Raw genomic sequence first — 24,302 nt, forward strand, 5'->3', positions numbered from 1 at the left:
ATATCTTCAGTGACAATCAGAAAACCTGGTCTTGCAATTCATTTGCCCATTTTCCATCCTAAATTGGACCAACCTGAAAGATTAATAGATTCCTTTTATCCTTGTTTGAAAGGAGACAGAAGAAGGACTCTGATGGTTTTGAGTAAATAGCTTCACTATCACTCTGAAAGATCCAGAGAATATAACAGAACAGAGCACCAGGGCAGCAGGATCCAGCATTGCCTGCCTTCCCATACGTGCTGTTCTTGTGTGGACACGTCCATGTCCAGCTGCATGGGATGACCTTTGTAGACTCCCCGTGGACTTCAGGAGAACAGACTTTCTCAGGAATAAGGAGCTTCTTGAGTCCATGGGCCCTTGGTCTCTTTTCCTCTTGAAGGGCCAACCATGCTCCTGCCTTTCTGGACCCAATACTCTGTCCCTGAAGCCCCTCCTAGAGCAGGCACTGACTAGACCCTTACCTGGACCTTGGACACATCCTACATACCACAACCTGGGTGCACCTCATTCCACATGTGTCACAAATGTCTCAGCTATAGTCTAGGCCCCTGGGGAGCAAAGTTTAGCTCCACTCTCTCCGCATCCCTTAGCAGCCAGACCACAACTAACCCCACCCCCAGCACCTAATGTCCAGTGCTCTATGGGTGTCAGTAGGGCTGGGGATATGAAAGTCAAGAGTCAGATTCTGGGCTGATCCCATAGACAGGCCTGGAAACCTGTTGCAATTTTTGGAGCTCTGTGTGGGGAACCCAAGAACCTAGAAAATGACTGTCCCAGGTGATAGCACAGGGTAGGGAGCCTGAGCTTAGATGTAAACACCCACAAACACACATCAGGCATTCACAAAAACACACATACACACATGACACACACGAATTCACAGACATAATCATGCTGGGCAAACATACACATAAATTCAAGAATTTCAACATGCATGACCACAGCAATCACATGTATTCACAAACATAAAATGTCTTCCCACACATGTGAGTGTTTCATATAACCATTGCCTTGGAGGGCATCCCTCCAGGGATCGTGCTGGATATGCAGAAACTTCCAGAGCCTCAGCTCTTCACAGATTCCAGCTCCATCTGCCCTGTGGCATGAACAGGCTTCTCATTTTCTCCTGGGTGGCATTCCCATTGAGCTGAGCCTGGACACATAGCCAATTCCAGTACAGACTCTAGTAGGGATCCCAGCTGTAGTGAGCATATAGACCTCCTCTCCCTCCCCATCCTGGGAAGGATGGACTTCTAGCCCCTAATAAAGAGTACTTCTTGTGAAAAGGGACCGCCTCCTCACCCTCCATTCCCCAGAGCTGCCCTGTGACTGGAGGCCTGATGCTGGGCATCCCAAGTAGCTGCTTGGGGAACCTGGAGGTATCAGGAGGGTTGTGTGGGGGGCTATGTCATGGTGTGCTGTGTTTGGAGGAGACATTCTGCTGACTGGCCTCAGTGAGTCTACCCTTTCCCTGTTTGGGACCCTGAGTGAACTGTGGGAAGACCCCTCTTTTTTTCTGTCTTGTTTGGGGCTGAGGGTTAAACCTATATAATGGTTTATAACTTTCCCCACTCCTTATCTGGACTCCCACCCAGTCCAGCCTGACTCCAACCTAGCTGCCGCTCCTTGTCACAGCAAGAAGGAAATATCATACAGTTTCCTTCCTGCCATCTGCTCAGTCTCACTGTGATCCCAGGCAATCTCTCCAGGGACATTCTTCTCTGTTCTCTGGATTCCCACTCCCTTCTTCAGGATTTCTGGTCCAAGGGGCCCAGTGGAACAGGGGAATGGTGCCCCAGGGCCATGGGATGTGGAAAGGATGCTGAGAATAGAAGGGTCTCCCAGGGTTCTGTCCTCCACAGGGCCCAGTTACGAAGCTGCCTTACACATAGTGATGGGATACCCTTGACTAAGGACTTAGAGAGATGAAGGAGAAAATGAGAAGGGGACAAGGAAGGAGGAAGAATGTCAGTGTCTTGTGATATGGTAGCCCCATGGTACTGGGTCCCTTCTCCCCCAGGCAGGACACCATGGACAGAGTTGATCTCAGGACACATGGGCCCTAAAGATGGACCTCTATTAATGGCTCCCCTGAAGGACTATCCCAGAACTGATGTCCAGGACAGGGAATACTCATAGGGACACGTGAAAGGAACAGCTGTCTACAGCACATAAAAAAGCTCACTGGAGAAACAGATGCTCTTATAGAAATTTCCACAGCAGAAAGACCTCCAAAGAGTAGACACAGACCCAGGTTAAGGATAAAATAACCTCAGAAAGAAAGCCTAGGTCTCCTGGACTTCCTGGAATCCAACCCCAAGTCCTGGCATCTTTTTTCACCAAGGCAGCCCAGAAGCTGCAATGATGGTGGCAGGAGGTATGTGAGCAAGAAACCCCCTCCCTGTGAGAGAGAAGAACCTGGATCTAAGACAGACAGACAATGTCACAAACAGATGAGCACAGAAAGAACTGGTGGGAGATGTTCAGGCAGACACACCAGGACAGACAGATACCCTAGGGGATTTGGAGACCCATAGTCAGTCAGTTTCATCCAGTGTTGGTGGAGCAGAGACAGGGTTGGTGGGTGATGAGGATGTATGAGAAAGGAACAGATGCAGGGACACCTGCAACTCCCAAAGAGTTGGGCACAGGGGAGTCTCCAACAGGAAGTCGAGTGTCCCCAACCTCCACTGATCTGACCTCAGTCTAGCAAAGGCCCGGCTTGAGGTCCCTATCCTGGAACATAGCCCTGTACCCACTTCAAGAGTAACATCAGAAGCCCCATGATGAACACCAGGCCTCTGACCTCCTGCCCTTCCCCACAGGTCAACCCAAGGCCTTTCCTTTGGTCACTCTGTCTCACCCTCCTTTTAGGAGATCCAAGACAACAAGGCCACACTGGTGTGTCTCGTGAAGCACTACTACCAAGACGTCATGATGGTGACCTATAAGGCAGTTGGCACCCCCAACACTCAGAGCATAGAACCACCAAGCCCTCCAAACAGAGCTACAACAATTATGTGGCCAGCAGCTACCTGACCCTGACACCAGAAACAGTGAACATCTCAAATTCAGCTGTGAGGTCAGGCAAAAGAGGAGCACTGTGGAGAAGATGGTGGCCCCTACACAATGCTCCCCACAGCCCTGCCCCACCCACTGGGGACTAAAGCTTGGGATCACAGGGGAAGGGTCTCCCTCCCACCCCAATTGATACAGCCCTTCTCCCTATACCTTATAAACCCTCAATAAATTTCCTCATTGTCAATCAGAAATCCCATTGCATCACATTATTTTTTATTTGGTTGTTAATTTGGGATCTTGTTGGGATGTGGGGAACTCCTGGCAACCAGTGGTTAGTAGTCCAAAGTCAAGAGATTAACAGTCTCTTGCAGGCATCATTGCAGGAGGGGTCTTCCTCACCCAGACTTCCTTTTCTCAAATCTCCATTGTACCCCTTAGCAACCAGCCTGGCATCAGCTTGGTATCATACACTCTGGATTCCACACTTCCTCAACAGAGACCTGACACTGTATCATCCATCGTCTCTAATGTGCCACCGGTGTCTAGCCACATCTCTGGAGAGGAAGGAGAGGAGTGTCAGAAGTCCCTGGTGAGATCCGTGTCCCTAGTTTCTCACCCCTCCCCCCAGCAAGACCCTGGTGTCCATGTCACTAGTGTTGGGACAAGGGGTGAGACAGAGCACACAGTTGGCCTATTGTGGTCAGAGTGAGGTTCAAGGCTAAGACTAGCCTGGGGCTGAGAACTCCACTGTGAAGAGTTCACAGTTCTAATGTCACGCTCTGGGGTGAGTTAGTTTATAGCTTGCCAGAGCCCTGGGAGAGCTCCTTGGGCCGGTGAGCTCCTTGTGCCGGGGATCCAGAGTAGGATGTTACCCCTGCGGTTCAGCCTCTAGGATGCTAGCCTCCTTGCACTGGGAACCAAGAAGGGCCCAGTGAAACTTGGGGGGCAGACTAGAGAGGAAATTAGGAGAAAGGAAGGGCATCCAGGAGTCCAGCACTGGCTAAAGGCAAAGACAGAAGGGAAGGACACCTTGATTCAAGACCACATTTTGAGCAGGAACAGAGAGGGGTTGAAAACCCCATTCCATTCAAGGAATTCTGGACAAGAAGTAGGGCAAGGTCACACAAGTTTAGAACAGGATGAGCATGACTCACACAAGTTTAGACCAGGATGAGCTTCCACAGAGGTTCAGCAGCTCAGAAACCCCCATCCCACCAGGCTCCACTCCTTCTCTTGCTCCATCACACTGCTCAGGAACCCCCTTTCCTGCACCATGTGCTCTTGCACCTGATGTCACACACTGCTCCCAGGGTCCCTGGCAGCTGTTGGCCCCTCAGAGGGAAAGGACTTGGATGTCTCTGTGACTTCATCATACCCAAACCTGAGGCCTCCACTGGCTCATTAGGGATGAGGCAGCTGCAGGACACAGTTGCAGGGACAGAGGGCTTTGTCAACAATGGTGTAGAAAAATAGGGGGCTGCCAGGAAACTGATAATGGTCCCCTAGCCGCAGCCTTGTGCGGAATTGAATTTTAGAGATTCCAGAATGTTTATATGACCCAGTTCATCAATATGAAAGTTGATGCCCACAGGACAGAGTCCTCCCATTCTCCCCTAACTCCATGGCTTTCCTGGGTAGATTGTTAGGATTAATCCTACCGTCGGGCACTACCCCAAGGTTCATCTTCTTCTTCATCCTTTCTTGTATATATTTACTATGCAGATCTTGAAACAAAAAAGTAGAGAGACAGTAGACTAACAATGACCTGATGTTGCAATACCCAGCCAGCCAGAAGTTCAATTTTGTGGTAATACTGACCTTACACACCAGAATAACAAAATTACTGCCTCATAAAATATTTTCAAGTGAACCCCAAACTCTAAGTCATTATAAACTTCAATGGAAGAATCAACAATTTCTTGATAATAAAAGTAGCTAGTGAGGTTCTAATCAAACACCTTGTGAATAACATTGTGGATATATTGAGTTGACTTTGGGATGCTGCTGTTCATGTGTGGTTTGTAATTGAGTTTTGATGAGGACTAAACACTTGATACTGTCATTGGTATACATGGATTTAGACCTGCTCCATCTGGAGACATCTCCCAAATCACTCCAGCGTGTCCTGCAGGGCAGGAGCTGCAGGAGCTGAGGGTTAGTCCCAGGACCTTGCCCGGGTTGAGATGCAGCCACTGCCTCCACGAGCAGGAGCCCAGCACTGCTCTCAGCCTCTTTTTCCTACAAAGTGGTTTTAGCATCAATGGGTTTACCAGGCTCAGGCAGGACATTGTAAATGGGTTCCCAAGAACACTGGTGACTTCCAGAAAAGGCACCACGCTGGGTCCTCAGTATTTATTGCTATTAGCTTGTTGGATGATCAGTTGCTTTGTCACTCAGATGTGAAGGAGCACAGAGGATGGATGCTCCAGTCACATCCTTCTCAGGAATCTGTGTGTCTGCATGAGGAAAGGGCATTAAATGTGCTCCCCTTTTCCACTCAGGATTGAGCATCATGAACTAGGAAAGAGGGGAAATGTTGATGCTTCCACTTTGTTCATCTCTTTTAAAAACTGACCATCTGGTATACTGCTATTCTACAAAGTGAACATTTAAACTGAAGGCCAGGGTGATCTCCACTATGTAAATGGATCTGCATTGGGATTCATTGTTGCTGTGCTTCACTGATGGCTACAAAACATGAACATTTGCACACAAGAAGCCCCCTCAGGTGGCTCCTAAAATCCTGGGATCATGACCGCAGGGGCCTCCATGGTTCTTAATTTCTCAGATAACAAGAGGTTCTGCCTCACCTGTCCCTTCCCTGCCCCAGGCCTGGGATAGGCCATTTATGGCATCCCCTTTGGTGGGAGGTAGTCTTTGGAGAACATGTTTGGGATGCTGGCTCATGCATTCCCCATTTGAATAAGGCAAAGGAAGCCACCACCCCAGATGATCCTGCAAACATGATGCCAGATTAAAGGGGGCTGGGATGCTCCCAAGGTCACCTTGTAAAATGAGGCTGGCATTTCCCAGGAGTCCAGTCAGGCCTCACTGGCCAGGCCCATTCCAGCAAGGACACCCCAAGGAAGGTAGGGCTGAGAGCCCTGGAGTCAGGGACAGGTTCATGGGAAGGTTCCTACAACAAAAGACTCCAGGGCAAAAGGTCTTGCCCTTCAGGAAGGAAGGCACCCACTTTCAGCTCATGGTTTCAGCAAGAAATCAGCATGGTATCAGCTTTACAAGGAAAAGCCTATCTATATGCTTCCATGGAAAGTCACTCCTTAGTGACAAAAATGCCCATCAATAAACTCACTCCAATGCCTGGGTGATGGTTTGATGGCAAAACAAATCCAAGACACAAACGACCCTCAGGAACTTGTGTTTCCAGGGTGACATCCAGCATCACACAATGTCACTCATCCCATTATTCGTGGGGTATGGGTGGGGACTGTGAGGACTCATTGCTAAGTAGACAACACCAGAAGCAGGACCCTGAGCTTCCTCATTCACAGCTGCAGGTGGGGACAAGAGGTGGCACAGGGAGGGGATTTTTTATAAGCCTGTGTCACAGTGTTGGATGTTTGGTGAAGGGACCAAGGTATCTGTCCTAGGTAAGTGTCTTCTTCCCAATCCTTCCTTCCTCTTCCCAGTGTTTGGGCCTATATTCTAACATTTTTGTTGTTTTCTCTCTATCTTGTGTCAGCCTGAGATCAAGCATTCTCCCTGATCCCAACCCCTGGGGCAAGAATCTCTCCCCACTCTGTTCAGACACCTGCTTGCCTCAATTGGTAACTGTAACCCTTACCTATGACCCCAAAGGCAGGGACTGAATGGGGTGACCTTCTGAGATTTCACTGTCTGTCTATCTGTCTGTCTTTCTGTCTGCTAGTGGGTCATTGGATCTCCAGGATTTATTTGCTCTGTACTGTCCTTCCCATTTGGGCCCAGTCTGCTTGAGTCACTTTATTGATGGGAAATGGAGTATTCATTTTACAAGGGCATTGAAGAAGTGACTACCTGGGAGACTTTAGAGGGGCCTAAAAACCTTGAGTGTCACAACTGGGGAACCACAGGTCAGAGGCTCATGGCCAAGTCCCCTGGGCTGAGGGACTTTGATCCAGGACCAAAAAAGTTAGGAGGTGGAAGGGCCTCCTCAGGATTCCATGGGCTGCCACAGAGAAAACCTTGAGTTTTCTGTGTACTCAAGAAACCCAGCTAGGAGGGAGGAAGGAGAGTAAGGCTCTTAACACAAGGGAGCCAGTAAAGAAGTCATCTAAGGGTGTGGAATTCAGGAAGGTGAGTAACTGGAACTCATTAGGACATACTCCAAGAAGCAGGATTCCCTGAGTTTACTGATCCCAAGGCATGATCCCAAGATCAAAGGCATAAATGCCACCAATCAGTCCACAGACAGAGGGACTCTCAACATGAACTCCAACAACTAAAGACCAGGACAGGCAGTAGACTCACTCAGATGATCAGAGGCTCCAGGGAAAAAAAGAATTGAGCAAAAATGTAGCCCTTAAGTTAGACTCAAAGAATGCACAGCAGACATGTGAGGTAAGAAAAGCCCCCAGAGTGAATCTAACAAGAGATTCAGAGAGCTCAGGGGACAGACACAAAGCTCCAGATAGACCAGGTCAGGATGTCAGGAGGAGGCAGAAAGAAGTGACTGTTTTGAGACACTCTAGACTTGGCAGGAGGCCAAAGTCTAGAGGGTCTCAGAACAGGTCACAGGTAGGCAGTATCCAGGGCTCTTAACTGACAGGGAGTGGTTTTAGGAACACCTGACTCACTGTCCAGGAGACACTTTGAGCCATCTGAAGGATCTTAAACTGGCATAGAAGGCCTGACCTATCCTCACACACAGAGGTCAAAGCTCCCCATGTGGAAACCAAGACACTGAACTTTTGTTCTTCCCTGACCCCCACAGGTCAGCCCAAGGCCGCCCCCTCAGTCATTCTGTTCCTGCCATCCTCTGAAGAACAAAAACCAACAAAGCCACAATGGTGTGTCTCGTGAGCAACTTCTACCCGGGCATGGTGACCTTGGCCTGGAAGACAGACGGCTCCCCTGTTACTCAGGGTTTGGAGACCATGAAACCCTCCAAACAGAGCAACAACAAGTATGTGGCCAGCAGCTACCTGACCATGACACCTGACCAATATAGAACTGGAAATGTATTCAGCTGTGAAGTCATACATGAAGGAAGCACTGTGGAGAAGACAGTGGTCCCTGCACAGTGTTCTTAGACCCTGGCCCTCCCCCAACCCATGGAAGCCTAGAGCTTGGGAGCCCAGGGGAAGTGTCTTCCCCCATGCCAGGTTGTTAGACTTTCTCCCTGCACTCAATAACCCTCAATACAAATCCTCATTGTCAATCAGAAATTCCAGACTTTGCTCATTTTTGTTTATATACTTTCCATTCTACATTTAACCACATTCAAAGGTGAACACAATCCTTTGATCTGGGGACAAAGCAGCCATGAAAAGCACCCTAATTTTTCTCTGAGGGATACTTTTACTGTTATTTGACAACCACTAAATGTTTCAGAACAAGGGAAAGACCATCAGAAGGACCCAGGTCTGCCCATTCTTTCCCCCCTCTCTCCTGTGCTTTCTGCAGCACTGTGTACAAGTCCACTTCTGAATACTAGGGGACAAACACTCCTTCCATCACCGTGGCCCCCAGGAGAAAAGTTGAGCACCCTTTCCTGTTTTCTGTGGCCCTCACAGTGGGCATCTCCCCTGTGCTTCCTGCCACAATGTGCACAAGTTTACTTCTGGCAAATATGGGATAAAATTTCCTTCCATATCCATGGCCCCAAGGAGATTGTCTGAGTTTCTTTTCCTGTTATTATGGGCCCTCAGAGTAGGTATCATCCTTCACTCAAGATGTCCTTCCATCTCCCCCTACAAGGCTATGCATTTCACACTTGTAAATCTTTCCATCAAAACCTAGAGCACTGCTCTTTCCATCGGAGCCCGCCTTGTTCCTGTCTCCCCATGACCCCTGTCCTCTGCCCCCATAGGCCTTCCTTCTAACCCTCACTGACTGTAGCTCACACCTGGACCCTGGTCACTTGACCAACAAAACCCCTTGGTACCTTATTGTTGTATGCATCACTGGGTGTCTGAGCTATATTCAAGGACACTGGAGGACAGTGGTCAGGCCACAAATTGTCAACAGGCTGATGAGTTCAAAGTCAAGTGGCAGGTTCCTGAGTTCTACCATGGATGTCAGCTGACTCTCTGTCTTAATAATGCAGTGAGGGATCTGATCTATAACGCACATACACATAAATCACCTGTGCGCACATCCATATTGGGCATCTTCCTGGGAGGATGAGGAACTGCCCCAGCGGAAGACACTGCAGTAGGATCCGGATTGGGACAGGATCAAAGAGAAGCCAGGGATCTGCAGTCCCTGACCTTTGGGCCTATGGGGCTGGCCCTGGCACCCTTGTAAATCTGAGGGGCAGGATTATCTGTCTGGGTCAAGAGTGAGACAGGAGACAGGAGGAAGGAATTCTGGAGAAAGAGGAAGGGATTCTGGAAAAGGAGCAGCAGGCAGAGGTCAGTGGAGGCACCTGCTATGGGGGACACTGTGTGGGAGGGCAGAGTGGCAGTTGTGTGTCACAGGTGTGAGCTCTGCAGGTAATGGGCCGAAACCAGGAAAAACTCCCAGACCTTCTATGTCCAAGCTCCTCTCTGAAAATGTCCATCCAATGTTGGGTGCTGTGTGTGTTCCCAAGTTATTGTGTACTCTCTCCTGGTGACATGGGACATGCATGCCTGTGTTTTCCAGAAGCTTTAGGGGACAACAGAGATTCGGCCACTTTAGAGTTCATAGAGGAAACTGTACTGGCAGGGCAACCCATGACCCCTCCACCACTATGAGGAGCTCCAAGTGGGCCATTCCAGCTCTAATTAAGCATGCTCAACCTGCAGAGAGGCCGCTGCTTTGTGGGCTCTGAAGGGGAACATGAGCAGTGACCGTATACTGTGTCTTCAAGACAGCCAAGCAAAGGATGGGGGCACTGAGACTCAGATCTTGCAGTGGGGTCTGTTTCCCTGGGATCAATGTCATCTTCCCCGCAACCCACAATTCCCATTCAAAGCCCATCCTGCCGCCACCTCCAAGTGTGGAGGACACAGAGGCATCTAGGACCCTCCTCACAAGATACAACTCCTCAAAGTGGTTCCAGCTTCAACATCCCAGTATTGTAGCTTCTTTCACCAGCTCCTCCATGGCATTCACACACTATCTGATGCAGGCTACACAGCCCCTGTTCAGGAATGCCGTGACCTAGGAAACAGGTTCCACACATTTCTCAACCCTTCCCATAATGGGAGTGAATGGATGCCTAAGCCGTGGACGAAGAGATGGTCTGGTCTGTGGAAGGCGATGCTTTCACCCACCCCTGTCTCCACCAGCCCATGTGAAAAGGAGGCTGAACCCTAGGGCTCCCGAGCAGCTGCAGGGGGATTGGGTGGGGTGTCGGGTGGGTTTGTGTATGGGGTTGAATTATGGTGTTATGTGTTTGGCAGTGGCACCAGGTTGTCCTTGGTGAGTCTCCCTTTTTTCTCATCTTTGGGGATACAGAGTAAAATTTTGGGAAAATATTTTTCTCCCTTCTGTTCTTTCTAGGGCAGAGGTCTGAATCTCTCTGGGATCTGCAACCCTAGCCCCTCCAGCCTGTCTCGTCTTCTCAGGCACCTGATCAAGGTGGGAAAGGAAGATTACAGTGACTCCTCCTGCTGCCTGCTCAAAGGAGCCCTCTCACTCTCTGAGGGATATTCTTCTCTGGACTCTGGGATGTTCTACTCCCTCCCTCAGAGTCTTGAGGCCCACAGAAACCAGTAGAACAGAGGACTGGGTTTTGGGCACCAGGGCTATAAATTTGGGAAGGAGGCTGGGACAGCTCAGCTTTCCCGGGTTCTGTCCTATGTGGGTCCCAGCTATGGGGTGGCTTTACACAGGAGGAAGAAAGAGCTTTGACTGGGGACATGGAAAGATGAAGGCAGCCCTGGGAAACTGGATTACTCTTCCTCCCCCTGGGCAGACAGGTTGCATTTGACTGTATGCACTCAGGACTCTCAGGCACGAAGGTTGGCATATCTGCATCCTAACTAAAAAAGAGACCCAAAAGCAGATGCTGAGAGGAAGGACTCCTGATAGGCACAGATGACAGGGACCTCTCTGTCAATAAGATGTTCTAGGGCAGCTAGATCCCCAGTATATCTTATGAAAAGAAAACCTCTTGGAACAAACACAGGCCCACACAAGGAACACCTAGATCTACTGGTCTCCCCTGTAACAAGCTTCAGAATGACACCCCCTGCCCACTGAGAGGTCTCTATGGGAAGGTGGGGAGGGACCTGGAATGGTGTACCAGGGCACATGTGAGAAACAAACGCACTCCCCTAAAGGGAGGAAATCTTGAAAACAGGACAGACAAACACCTTCCAAAACAGATATGTAGGAGTGCCCCTAAAGGACTTGTTCATACCGAGAAGTTCCCTGAGGATAGTTAGGTCCCACGGATTAGACCAGCCAGTACTGGAAGAGCACAGGTGGGTAATGAGGCAGGTGGGAACTTATAAGAGAAATTCCAGCCAAAGAAGACCTAAGCCCTGTTCAGTCTCAGGCTCTGAGGCATCTCCCATCAGGAAGTGAGTGTCCCCACCCTCCAATACCTAACTTCAGTCTAGCAAGGCCTAGACTGAGGTTCATGCCCTGGGCTGTACCCACAGCAAGACTGAGGTCAGGAGCCCTAGGTGGACACCAGACCTCTGACCTCCTGCTCCTTTTCAACCCTATAGGTCAGCCCAAGGTCACCCCCTCCGTCACTCTCTTCCCACCATCATCTGAGAAGATGCAAACCAACAAGGCCACAATGGTGTGTCTCATAAATGACTTCTATCCGAACACTGTGTCGGTGAACTGGAAGGTAGACAGCACACCCATCACTCAGGGAGTAGAGACCACGAAACCCTACAAACAGAGCAACAAGTATGTGTGTGTGGCCGGCAGCTACCTGTCCCTGACACCCGACCAGTGGAAATCTCGCAAGTTCTACAACTGCCAGGTCACACACGAAGAGAGCTTCATAGAGAAGACAGTGGCCACTGCACAGTGTTCTTAGGCCCCAGCCCTCTCCTTTCCCATGAAGTTCTAGAGCTTGGGATCCCAGGAAAAATATCTCCCCCCATACAAAGTCATCCAGCCCTTCTCTCTGTACCCAATAAGTCCTCAATAAATATCCTCATTGGCAATCAGATAATCTGGTCTTGTAATTGGTTTGCTCCTTATCTATCATAAATTGGACCAACCTGAAAGATAAACAGATTCCTTTTAGCCTTATGAGAAAAGGGCCAAGGGAAAGACTCTGGAAGTCTGGAGGAGATAACTGCACTATCACTCTGAAAGGCCCAGAGAATATTTCAGAACAGAGCAATGGGCCAGCAGGATCCAGCGTTGCCTGCCTTCCCATACGTACTGTTCTTGTGTGGACATGTCCATGTCCAGTTGCATGGGATGACCTCTCCTGGCTCCCCATGGCCTCCAGAAGAACCAGCATCCTCCCTGAACTCTAGACAGTGTTCCCTTCTCAAAATGCCCTTCTCTCTCAGGACTGAGGAGCCCCTTGAGTCCATGGGTCCTTAGTCTCTCTCCCTCTTGGGAGCCCAGCCTGCTTCTGCCTTTCTGGACACTGTCTTTTATCCTGAAAGCCTACCTGGAGTATGAATTTACTGAACCCTCAACTTCTTGACCTTTGACAATTATACTGTATGCCTCCCCTGGATGCCCTCAACCCTCATGTGTCACAAGTGTCCCAGCTGAAGTCAAGGCACCTGAGGAGCAAAGGTCAGCTCTGCTCTCTCTCTCTTTGCCTTAGTGACCAGTCCACAACTGACCTCACCTTGAATACCTAATATCCAGTGGTCCATGGAGGTCAGTGGGGCCTGGGAGATAAAAATCAAGAGTCAGATTCTGGGCTGATCCCATAGACAAGTCTGGAAACCCATTCCAATTTTTGGAGCTCTGTGTGGGGAACCTAAGAACCCAGAAAATGACTATCCCAGGATATAGCACAGGGTGGGGGCCTGAGTTCAGATATAAACACACACAAACACACACCCCACAGTCACAAACAAAAACACACATACATACATGACACATACAAATTCACAGACATAATCATGCTGGGCACACATTCCCCGTGAATTCAAGAATTTAAACATGCACAACCATAGCATACTCATGTACTCACAAACATAAACTTGTCTTGGTGGGGGATGGACTCACAAACAGGCAAGTGTTACATACAACCATTGCCATCATGGGCACTGCTCCAGGGATCGTGATGGGCATGCAGGACCCTTCAGGGCCTTGGCTCTCCACAGGGGCCAACTCTATCTTTCCTATGGCCAATTCTATCTTTCCTATGGCATAAACAGGCTTCTCACTTCCTCCTGGTAACATTCCCAATTGAGCTGAGCTTGAACACACAACCTCTTCCAGAACAGACTCTAGCAGGGGCTCCAGCCTTAATGTGCAGACAGGCCACCACCCTCTCCCATGCTTGGTGAGGGATGGACTCCTAGTCCTGAATAAAGAGTGTTTCTATGTGAGGAGGACCACCTCCTCATCATCCATACCCCAGATCTGCTCCATGGCTGGAGGTGGCTGACCCTGGGCCTCACAAGCAGCTGCTGGTGGAGCCTGGGTGAAGTGTTAGGAGGGTTGTGTGCATGACTGTGTCATGGTGTGCTATGTTCAGAGGAGGCACCCTGTTGACTGTCCTCAGTGAGTCTTCCCTTTCTCTGTTTGGGACCCTGAGTGAACTCTGCAAAAACTTTTTTCTTCTGTCTCATCTGGGCTGAGGTCTAGGCCTGTCTGGAGGTCTGTAACTTTCCCCACTCCTTGTATGAACTTTCACCCAATCTAGCCTGACTCCAACCTGGCCCCTCCTGGTCACAGCAGGAAGGGACAATCCTACAGATTCCTTCCTGTCCTCTGCTTAGGCTTACTATGATCCCGGGCTGTCTCTCCTTGGACATTCTTCTATGTTCTCTGGATGTCCACTCCCTTCTCCAGGATCTCTGGTCCCAGGGGCCCAGGGGAACAGGAGGCTGGAATGTAGGAAGGATGCTAGGAACAGCTCAGTCTCCCAGGGTTCCAGCTATGAGGCAACTTTACACACCTTAATGGGAGGCCATTAACTGAGGACTTGGATAGATGAAGGAGGAAATGGGAAGGGGACAAGGATGGAGGAAGTATGTCCTGTGAGAAGGTGGCCCCAGGGTGCTGAGTTACTCCTCATCCCCCAGGCAGAATACCATACCATAGTGGGTTGGTCTCAGGACGTGCAGGCTTTAACGTTGATGCCTACCAATCTCACTCATGGAGGAATACCCCAGAGCAGATGCCCAGGACAGTGACACCTGATAGGGACAAGTGACAGGGACACTTGCTTATGGCACAGAAAAAAATCTCATTGGAGAAACAGATGCTCCCATAGAATTTCCCATTACAGGGAGTCTGTAGAGTAGGTACAAACTCAGATTCAGAGATGGAAGAAAAGAAGCCCCAAACAGAGGCCTGCAGCCCACTGGACTCCTTGGAATATAGCCCCTAACACTGATACCCCCTGCCACAAGGCAGCCCTGTAGGTAGGTGCAACCGGGACTGCAATGATGAGTGGCTGGGGGCATGTGGTCAAGAAATTCCTTCCCTGTGAGAAAGAAGAGCCTGGATCTAAGACAGACAGACATTCTCACAAACCAATTCTCACAGAAAGAACTGGTGGGAGATGTTCAGGAAGCCATGCCAAAAAAGACAGATACCAGAGGGGATTTGGGATCCCATAGTCAGTTTCATCCAGTGTTGGGGGAGAAGAGACAGAGTTGATGGGTGATGAAGATGTATGAGAAAAAATAGATCCAGGGATGCCTGCAACTTTCCAAGGGTCGGGCACAGAGTCTCCCACTGGAAAGTTAATGTCTCCCCACCCCTTCACTGACCTGACCTCAGTCTAGCAAGGCCCAGCTTGAGGTCCCTATCCTGGACCTTAGCCTTGTACCCACTTCAAGTCTGACATCAGCAGTCCTGTGATGGACGCTAGGCTTCTGACCTCCTGCCCATCCTCTTCCCCCACAAGTCACCACAATGCTGCCCCCTCTGTTACTCTGTTCTCATGCTCCTCTGAAGAAGGCCAAGTTGGCAAAGCCACAATGGTGTGTTTCATGAGTGACTACTCCCCAGGAGTCATGCCTGTGGTCTGGAAGGCAGATGGTTCCTTTGTCACCCAGGGCATGGAGACCACCAAGTCATCCAAACAGAGCAGCAAGGACATGGCCAGCAGCTACCTGACCCTGACACCCAAACAGTGGAGATCTCACCACAATTACACCTGCCAGGTCATGCATGAAGGAAGTACCATGGAGCAGACAGTGGCCCATGCACAGTGTGTTCTTAGGTACAGGCCTCCTCTGATACATGGAAACTTGAAACTCAGGATCCCGGTGGAGGGGTCTCCCTTCACTCAAGTTATCCAGTCCTTCTCCATGCAACCAATAAATCCTTAGTAAATATTCTTATAGTCAATAAGAAACCCTCTCCATCTCATTATTCCTTGTCTCATATTTGAGTTGACATTCTCCCTGGGTTCTCAGAGGTGTGGGGGCTCCTGCATCCAGTGGAAAAGTTGCCCCAGGGAGAGGCAAACAGGCTCCCTGGGCATCTCCCCAGGAAACAGGCCAGGGCATGAGGAGTCTGGTCACCAAATATCAGTCTCTGTGACCTCTCCTTTCCCCCTTCGTTCTCCCAGCAGGATCCCCACTCCCTACCTCCTTCCTGGATGGAGTTCTCCTGGCTGGGCCTGAAAATATGCCCTCTGGCCCTGCCCTGGTCCATAACCTCTGTCTACCCTGAGCCCTCTCTCCTCAGGCTAGATACCCCACTCTGGGCCTGGATACCCTCTACTCCCAGCCCTTGTTCATGAAATGCCCTCCTCCCTCTCTGTGCAACCCAGTTCCTTCCTCTCTCCCCCTCTCCTAGTCACTCCTGAGAGCTGGGCTGTCTAGGAAACACCAGGACTGTCAACTTCACAAGCTCTTAAATTCAGGGCCCAACTCAATTCTTCACTCAATAGGAAATCCAGAGATGTGAAAGGAATATGAGGAAGCCATGAAGGAAATTCACACAATAGATCTGTAGGAGGCTCAGAACACTTGTCAGAGATAAGTTCTGAGTTGCCTGGGAACAACACAAGGAGGGAAATAGGAGCTTCATTTTTTCTAAGAGATTGAGCAAAGCTTTGCTGGAGGCTTTTTATACCACAATTAAAAATAGGGACATTTTTACTAAGGCCTCACTGTTGAGGGGAATTAGGCCCTGAGCACCTAGTAGTCTCAGGACACAGCAATGACCCTAGGCCAGCTCATGGGAAATTCTTACAGAAGCCTGCAAGAAGCCCTTGGTGCAGGTCCAATAATGTCATCCTAAGCTCCAGGTCACCATTGCTGAGGGGCAGGGGGAATTACATAGCAATAGTTCCCTGGTTTTCCCACACCAAGTTGGCTCAACCAGGTCAGCATCTGTCCCTGGATGTAGGGTAGGTCCTTGTCATAAAACCAAAACACCTTGCACCACCACACACCCAAGACCACTCAGACCCCTGCTGATGTCCCCTTGGGTGCCCACAGACCCCTGGGCAGTTCCCCACTTATACCCCTGCTCTGCCATGGGTGAACCAAAGGGAAAGGAGTATTCTATAAGTATGTGGCTCAGAAAGTCACCTGCTGCTGGAGTCCAGCTCCAGCCGGGTTCAGGGTACACAAAAGGTGGAGACGGTGTCGGCGATTGGGGGGGAAGAAGAAAGAGAGAAAGAGAAAGAGAGAGAAAGAAAGAAAGAGACTGGACCCCAGTCTAGTGCAGAAGCCATTTATTGGGAATTACAACTGGTCTTTTATACATAGTCAGGTGTGTGAGGGGCGTTCCCCACCCACCAGATGTTCTTTCAGGTATAATCCCATAACCTAATCCATGAAACCTTAATCCATGACTTCCTTTTGCCTTTAAACCCTTTTCGTATTGCCTATAAACCCTTTTCGTACTAATACCAAGTTAAACAATTCTATAGAGACTTAAGTACTTACTTTACAAACTAAAGTGGCCCATCCCAGAATGTTTGAAATGTGGCCCAGTCCAAAGTTCACAGTGGGCTACCTGCAAGTAACCCAGCCACATTCTTGCAACAAAATGGCTGTCTTCTAAAACTATATTTATTCAACTTCAATAAATCCTAAGATCATGACCCAGAAGCCTGTGACCAATACTAAGGCTCTTAGATATGACTCGAGTTTGAATTGCAAGTTGTGTGAAAGCCAAAACTGCAGTTTGTGGAAGAATGGGAGCAATGAGCTTCTAAAGTTAGCTTGTGTTCATCCCGGTCTCAGAGTTTTCATGTTTTGAGCTCACAGGAGCTTAATCTGGTTAGTGCTGAGTAGAAAGGGGGAGGAAATGGGGTCAATAGCTCCCGAACTCATCCTAGTGGTCTCGGGGTCAATGGCCCTTCCTGATCCCTAACACTCAGTGGGCCTCCGTGGCCGGCTCCCAACAACCTGCCATCTTCCTGGTGGGTGATATTTATTGGGAACATGTCTCCATTGAATCTTGGACCCCAACCTGAAAACCAGGTCCCACATCAGGACTTTCCCTGGGAGGCTCCTGGGATCTGGGTTCCAACCACTCTCTGGGATGGAAATGTAGGGAGAGAGGACATGGCCCTGCCCACTCAGCCCTCATGGGTGGTTTCTGCTCTGAAAGGAGTTAAAGGGGGTAGAGGCAGTGGCCAGGCCTGTGTCAAAGGGGGGAGTCTCTCCCTGGTCACCTGTTTGTGGCTCCTATAACAAATGATTACAGATTTAGTGGCTTGCATCACATGTTTATTCTCTCACAGGTCTGGAGGTCAGAAGTCCAAAGTGAGTCCAAGGGGGCTAAAATCAAGGTGAAAGCAGGGCCACACTCCTTCTGCAGGCTCTGGAGGGATCCATTTTTTTTGCCTCTTCTATATTCTAGAGGACACCACTTCCCTCACTCATGGCCACTTCTTCCAACTTCAAAGCAGCATCATCTTCAGATCTCTCTAACTCTCCCTCCCTCTCTCTCCCTCTCCTCTGCTTCCTCCTCTCAGTCTGACCTCCCTGCCTCCTACTTCCCTTACACAGACCCCAACTTGGACCCACTCATATAACCCAGGATAACCTCTCACCTCAGGCTCCTAAACACCATCATATCTGCAAATTCCCCATGACCACACAGCACAGTGCATTGACAGGTTCTAGGAATGGGACTCGGCCATCCTTAGGGGCCCCTTATACAGCAAACCAAGGTTCCATTTCTGGCTTCCTGGGAATTCAAGAAAACCCTCCCATTTCTCTCCCTTCTTCTGTGTCCTGCCTAGTCTGGTTTGGGCCATCCCAGGGGCCTTCTCAGTCCAGGCCAAGCCCCTCCCTGGCCCTGGTCCTCTGTGGGCCCTTTTCCTCCTGGGGTCCTAGAGAAGAAACTGTGAGTTTAGCCACAGGCCTAGAGATTTTCCTTCTGGACACTCCCTGAGACTAAACATTCTCCAGGCCAACTGCCCTCAGAGGAAGATCCTGTTATAATTCTCACCCCATGATAGCTCATTGCAGCCCAGAGACAGAGTGGCCTGCCAAGGTCACAGCAGAAACTCAAACCTGGACCACCTACAGACCTCAGCTCCAAACCCAGGTGCCCAGCCACCTTCAGCCCACTGTACCAGGATCTCCTTCTTTGTCCAGCTTCCTCCCCAGAAAGCTCAGAGTCCACTGGACCCTCTAGATCCAGGCCATCTCACCCCAGAAACTATCCCCTAAAGGGACAGAGTTACTGGAGCCAAAAACAGATAGAGGGAGGCAGGGATCATGAGTCAGAGCAGCCAGCATCCTCATGCCTGTTCTTCTTCCTCAGGATAAAACATCAAGGTCTGGGCACTCAGGGTAGAAGCCATTCCCTCTTTCCAGAGATCCCATCTCAGTCCTGGTTTGGGGTCCAGAGTTCATGATGTCCCCCACCCCTTGGAGGTCAGTCCCAAGAAGGTGGATTCCTCAGCTTAATCTCCCTAGCTCCTGACCCCAACTGCTCACATAGAATCCAGGAATTCCCAGCAGCATCTTCAGTCAGTGGGTGCTCTCCTGGAGAAGAAAGTGTGGAGCTTTGAGTCTGGGACCCTGGGAGAGGGTAACCACAGTCTTTTGGGGGTTCAACACTGAGCACAGGATGTGCTTGAGTTTGGCAGTTGAGTGATGACAATGTGAGATTCCTGTTGTAGGACTCCAAAGTCAGACATGTGTACCCAATGCACAGCTGAGACCAAACACTGAGACTGCAGTGCTTGGAGACGGAGAAAGCTGTGTTCAACTTGACCAAAGGGAGAAGGCAGGAAGGCAAGATCTCTCAAATCCATCTGAACACAAAGACAAAGCAGGGAGTTTTGATGCAGCTAGGAAGTGAGGTGGCAGGGGAGATGTCAGGGGACCCAGGGAAAAGTCTTTGATTCTTCAGTCTCAGATTACACTCTCTGAGCAAAGTCTGAGCAACCAAATTTCTGGCTGTCAGCAGTTGGTCATAATGTCCTTAAAGGCATTCATTTATTTGGAAAAAAGTCTCTGTGACCTTGAAGTTATCTCCTCCTGCTTGACAAAGAAACAATGTGTTATCAGTTTACAATTATATTGCAGAAAGAAGTGATACTCTGAGTGGTTAATATGTATAAGCAGGCAAGGATTCTAATGAGAATTTTCTATATTTCAGTCACTAAAGATGATTAGGTACTGAAATCCAAAAGGACCCAGTTCCATTCCCAGGGAGCAGGCCAGGACAGCACATACCCATCCCTGGAGAACTCCAGGCCAGCTCCCTCTTCCCCCCCTCCTGACACCTCAGTCCTCGTCCACTCCTCTCTTTCCCACCAAGAAATTCCCAGAGCTCCCATTTTCTCCAGAATAACATCTCCTGTGCTGTGAGAAGTCTCTGAAGTCAAGGGAAGGCAGCAGAGGGTCATCTAGCAGAGGTGACCTGACTTTAAGGACCCTCCATCAACAAGACAGTCAGAAGCCCTTTGGGAAAGTGGCCATGATGGGCACACACATCCTCCAGGCTATCAGGGCACAGGAGCACTAGGTCCTCTCAGACCCACATCCCAGCCCCTTGATGAAACCTGTGACATCCCATTTCTGCATGGTCCCTGTCTGGATAACACTCCAGCCCTCTTCCCCACTGACTTGGTTTTATGGTTCAATCCAATAAATCGGCTGCTATCCCTCTCAGCCAATCAAGACAATAGGCGAAAACTGGAGGAAATGGATGTTTAATCTGATACCATGGAATCAGGGAGTGAGTTTGTGTATTCACCCAAAAAAAACTTCACTCCCCAACAACACAATCTACTCAGAATTTATATTCCACAGTCCCTCATCCACTCCCAAGGCTAAATTATTAAAGGCATGACTCAAGATCTCCTAATACCTTCACCAAATCCCAAGATTGAAATAACAAGCCTATGCACAGTTTAGGCGTGACCCAAGACCTAATTATACTGAAAGTTCTCTAAGACAGGATAGGAAGTTACAACAATCAAAGAAGCTACCTTGGTACGTTTAGAAAGCAACTTCGAATCAAACATGAGAAATAAAAGAAACCCCCGTTGCCAGAGACTTAGCCTATAACACTGGGAGCTGAGACTGATGCTGGGGCTGGAACAATGACAAGACCCTAGTGACCCCAGCCCTATCCAGGTCCCAGACCACTCGCCACCAATCAGCTCTGGTTTCCCAAGTGCCCGTGTGTACCCAGCCTCTGCTCGTGACCCAGGCCTGGCTCTGCCAGGTTCTGCTGCAACAGTAATGGTGGAGGCCACCTCGGGGACCCAGCTCATCTCTGTCAGAGAACCTGACTGCTGTCTCTCAGCCTCAACATCTCAGTGCAAAGGGCCAGGGTCCCTCCCAGTGGCCATCTTATGACCATGGATGTGATCCTAATAGGAAAAAGTAATAAAGTGACTGGGCTTTAAGATGAGTCATGTGTGACCTGACATACTCGTGAGGATTTAGTTTCCCTGGTATGCAAAAAAATGGGGCAACTGTGTGTGTGACCCAACCCTTGAAGAAGCTGCATGAGAAGCCCCCTGTGACATGCAGGTTTGGCAGGACTCCCAACTGCCTTTAGTTAGTAGGCAATGGTGTGGCTTCCAAGGCACTTAGTACCTCCAGAGGAGGGTGTCTAGCTCCCCAGGCTGCCCCTCTTGACACCCCTCACCACGTCCTGACCTTTGAGGGGACACTCAGCCAATCCATTTCCCTCTCACTCTCTCCACACTTAGCAGACCCTCCTCCATTGTGACTCTTCAGTTCCTGCTCTTAAATCATTTCCTTCCCAGCACTTTGGCAGGCCAAGGTTAGGGGATTGCCAGAGCCCATGGGTTCAAGAACAGCCTGGGAAACTTGGTGAGACTTCATCTAAACAATAAAAAACAAAATTTTAAATAGCTAGGCATGGTAGCACACACCTGTATTTCCCACTACTTGAAAGGTTGAAGCAGAAGTTTCACCTGAGCCAAACAGTTTGAGGCTGGGGTGGCCATGAGCATGTCACTGCACTCCATCCAGCCTGGGAAATGGAGTGAGACTCTATTTCAAAGAAAAAAGTCATCTCCTTATCCCTCTAGCCATAGCTTGCTCCTTTTCCTGACCTAGACCCCATCTTGGTTGCCTGCTACCTGTGGCTGTTGCCTCCCTCTCTCCTGCCCTTTACAGAACACCCCCATTCCATGCCCCTCCCTTCCTGCCTCACGTCCAGCAGCCCCACCATCACCCCATCTCACTCTTGCATGTACCATGGCACCATTTGCCTGCAAGTAGCTCAAGCCAAGTGTACTTCACTGTCCTTCCTCTTGACCTTTGGGGGGCCTTGAGCAACTTAACATTATTCTCACCATCGTAAAGCTCCTCACCCACCATCCCCGCCAGGGCCCCTCCTCTGATTTCTCTCTTCTATCAGCCCCTATCCCTTGTCACTGCTGCCCTGCCAGGGCCACCTGGAGCTGGCAGCTTTGGTGACTCTTTTACTGACTATAAACTCTTAAATTTCTGGAAAGTAAAAGGGCTCATTGCTCTGTCCCTGGCCCATTCCCTAGCCTTGTCAGGCCTTGAGCTTGACAATGGCCCAGGGCTGTGATCAGGCTCTCCTTGTGGCAGCCCTGCCAAGCACTGTTCTGGGTGGCCAATGGAGATGGTCACTTGAAGCAAGGGACTGCACCCTCATATCATTCAGAGGCTCAGCCAGGAGCTGGGCCAGGCACTGCTGAGCCCCTTGAGGGTTGCTGCTCGACTCTGGAATTGCTTCCAGCTCTGCTGAAGTGTTAGCTCCCATGCCTCCACCTGTTACTACAGTGACCCCTGGCCAAGCACCACTTCCAGGGAAGCTCTGTGCTGGTATCTTCACATCATGGAGTCCTGGACCACCCCAGGAGGTAGATATCAATATGCCCCATGCCTTATGGATGAGAAAACAGGGGTTCCAGGAGCTGAAGCAGCTGTCTTGTCAGATCTGCACAGAATTATCACCTAGCCCCCACCACAAGGTCAACCCAAGATCACTCCCTTCCCTGATGGGAGACTGAGGAGCCCAAGCTTGCCCAGATCCTTCCAGTGTCAGGACAGCACAGATGGTAGGTACCCTAACTCCCAACCCAAGGTCACCCTTAACTCTTGAGAAAGCCATGCCTGTGTGAGGCCAGGAGGTACTGAGCACACAGACCCCTTATGGCTATGTGGGTTGGGAGTGCCTGAGGACCTCAGTCTCCACTGAATCAGTGGGTATAGGGGGTAGATAGGAGGGGATTCATAGGGGGACATTTTGGGTCCCCAAAGTAGAGCAGGGGCAAGTGTTTAGTGACCATTTCACAGATGAGAAAACTGAGGCTCCAAAAGAAGAGGAAAGTGCCCTGCCTGAGTTCAGATGGTAGTTTCTGTATGACCCATCCCAGGCACTTTTCATGATGCCTCAGTCATTCAGTCATTCGCTCACAAGTTTATTCAACCAACCCTCAGTGAGCACAGATGGGGCCAGAAGCTGATGCACAGAGCCCAGGACAACCTATCCTGGGGGACCTCATGAACAGGAGGGACGATGTGGAGAAACCACTGTTCCCCACCCCACCCTCAAGTTCCCAAAATCAGCACTTGGCCCAGAGAACATCTGATACAGCATGAGCACCTCCCCATACTTAGGATAAGATGTAACCAATAAAAAATATCCGTGGATGCTCCAGTTGTCACCCTGGACCACTCTGGGCACATCACAGTTCCTCATTGATCCTCCCAGTGACACTGAGGCTTAGGGTTTCCATTGCCCACCTCAAAGAGGGAACATTGACCATATAGGATGCCTGGGGTTCCCTTCACAGTGACCCTGAAGCTTAGGGCTGCCATTGTCCCCCTCAAGAGGGAACATTGACCAACCCCCCAGGGCTACCAGACTTCTTCTCTGTACCTTGAGGAGCAGAGTGATCCTCCTTCCTTCCTCTCCCTGTCCCCTTCCCCCACCAAGGTACAGAGAAGAATGTCAGAGTCTAAGAAGTAGAGATTGACCAGATCTTGGCCCTGTCTCTCATGACCTGGGCTGAGGTGAGGAACTGACTCTAAGGGGGAGGGGAGGCTGTGGCTTCCTCTAGAGCAAAGCCAGAGCCCAGAATAGCTGTGGGTAGAGGAGGGGTGGAGGAGATTGTTTAGGGCCCTGGGGGAGGGGAGGGGCCAGGACCTCCTACTGAGCTGAGCAGGTGACCCTACCATCTGGACCAGTTCCTGTGAGCTGAGCACAGCAGCAGTGGGAAGAAGGGCCTGCCCCCAGCTGGTACTCTCACAAGGACACACTCACATGGACATAAGCAAAAGAGACCCAGATGCCCCAAAATGAGGCAGTCAGGTTCCAGGCAAGTGCCCACTCCCCAGCATGAAGATTCAAAGTCAAGCTTTCCCACCAACTAGAAAATGCAAACTTTCAGGGAGAGAGATTAAATGGTCACTGTCCACTTGTGATGCCCACTGGTTTAGTGGCATAGTACTATGTGAAGGAGCTCTGCCCCCCTCCTCTAGGGTCTTTGCTCTGGGGCCTCTACTGCCCCTGGGCTAGTCTCTGAGATTCCTGCCCACCCTGTATCCGGGGCAGGGGTCTCCATGCTTTGACCTTGATGT

At 50.0% G+C, this 24,302-nt stretch overlaps 1 pseudogene and 1 gene segment (V, D, J or C); both read left to right on the plus strand.

Moving 5' to 3' along the window:
* The first annotated feature begins 6,598 nt into the window (after positions 1-6,598).
* LOC103256475 lies at positions 6,599-8,273 on the plus strand (annotated as a pseudogene).
* A 1,092-nt stretch (positions 8,274-9,365) lies between these two features.
* On the plus strand, positions 9,366-12,169 carry LOC110595331. The segment is given in 3 exon segments: positions 9,366-9,485; positions 10,486-10,594; positions 11,847-12,169. Coding segments are annotated over 3 exon segments (552 nt in total).
* The last annotated feature ends 12,133 nt before the right edge of the window (positions 12,170-24,302 follow it).

Source organism: Carlito syrichta, unplaced genomic scaffold (genome assembly GCF_000164805.1).
Source record: "Carlito syrichta isolate Samal-C Ts95f unplaced genomic scaffold, Tarsius_syrichta-2.0.1 Scaffold289584, whole genome shotgun sequence".
NCBI lineage: Eukaryota > Metazoa > Chordata > Mammalia > Primates > Tarsiidae > Carlito > Carlito syrichta.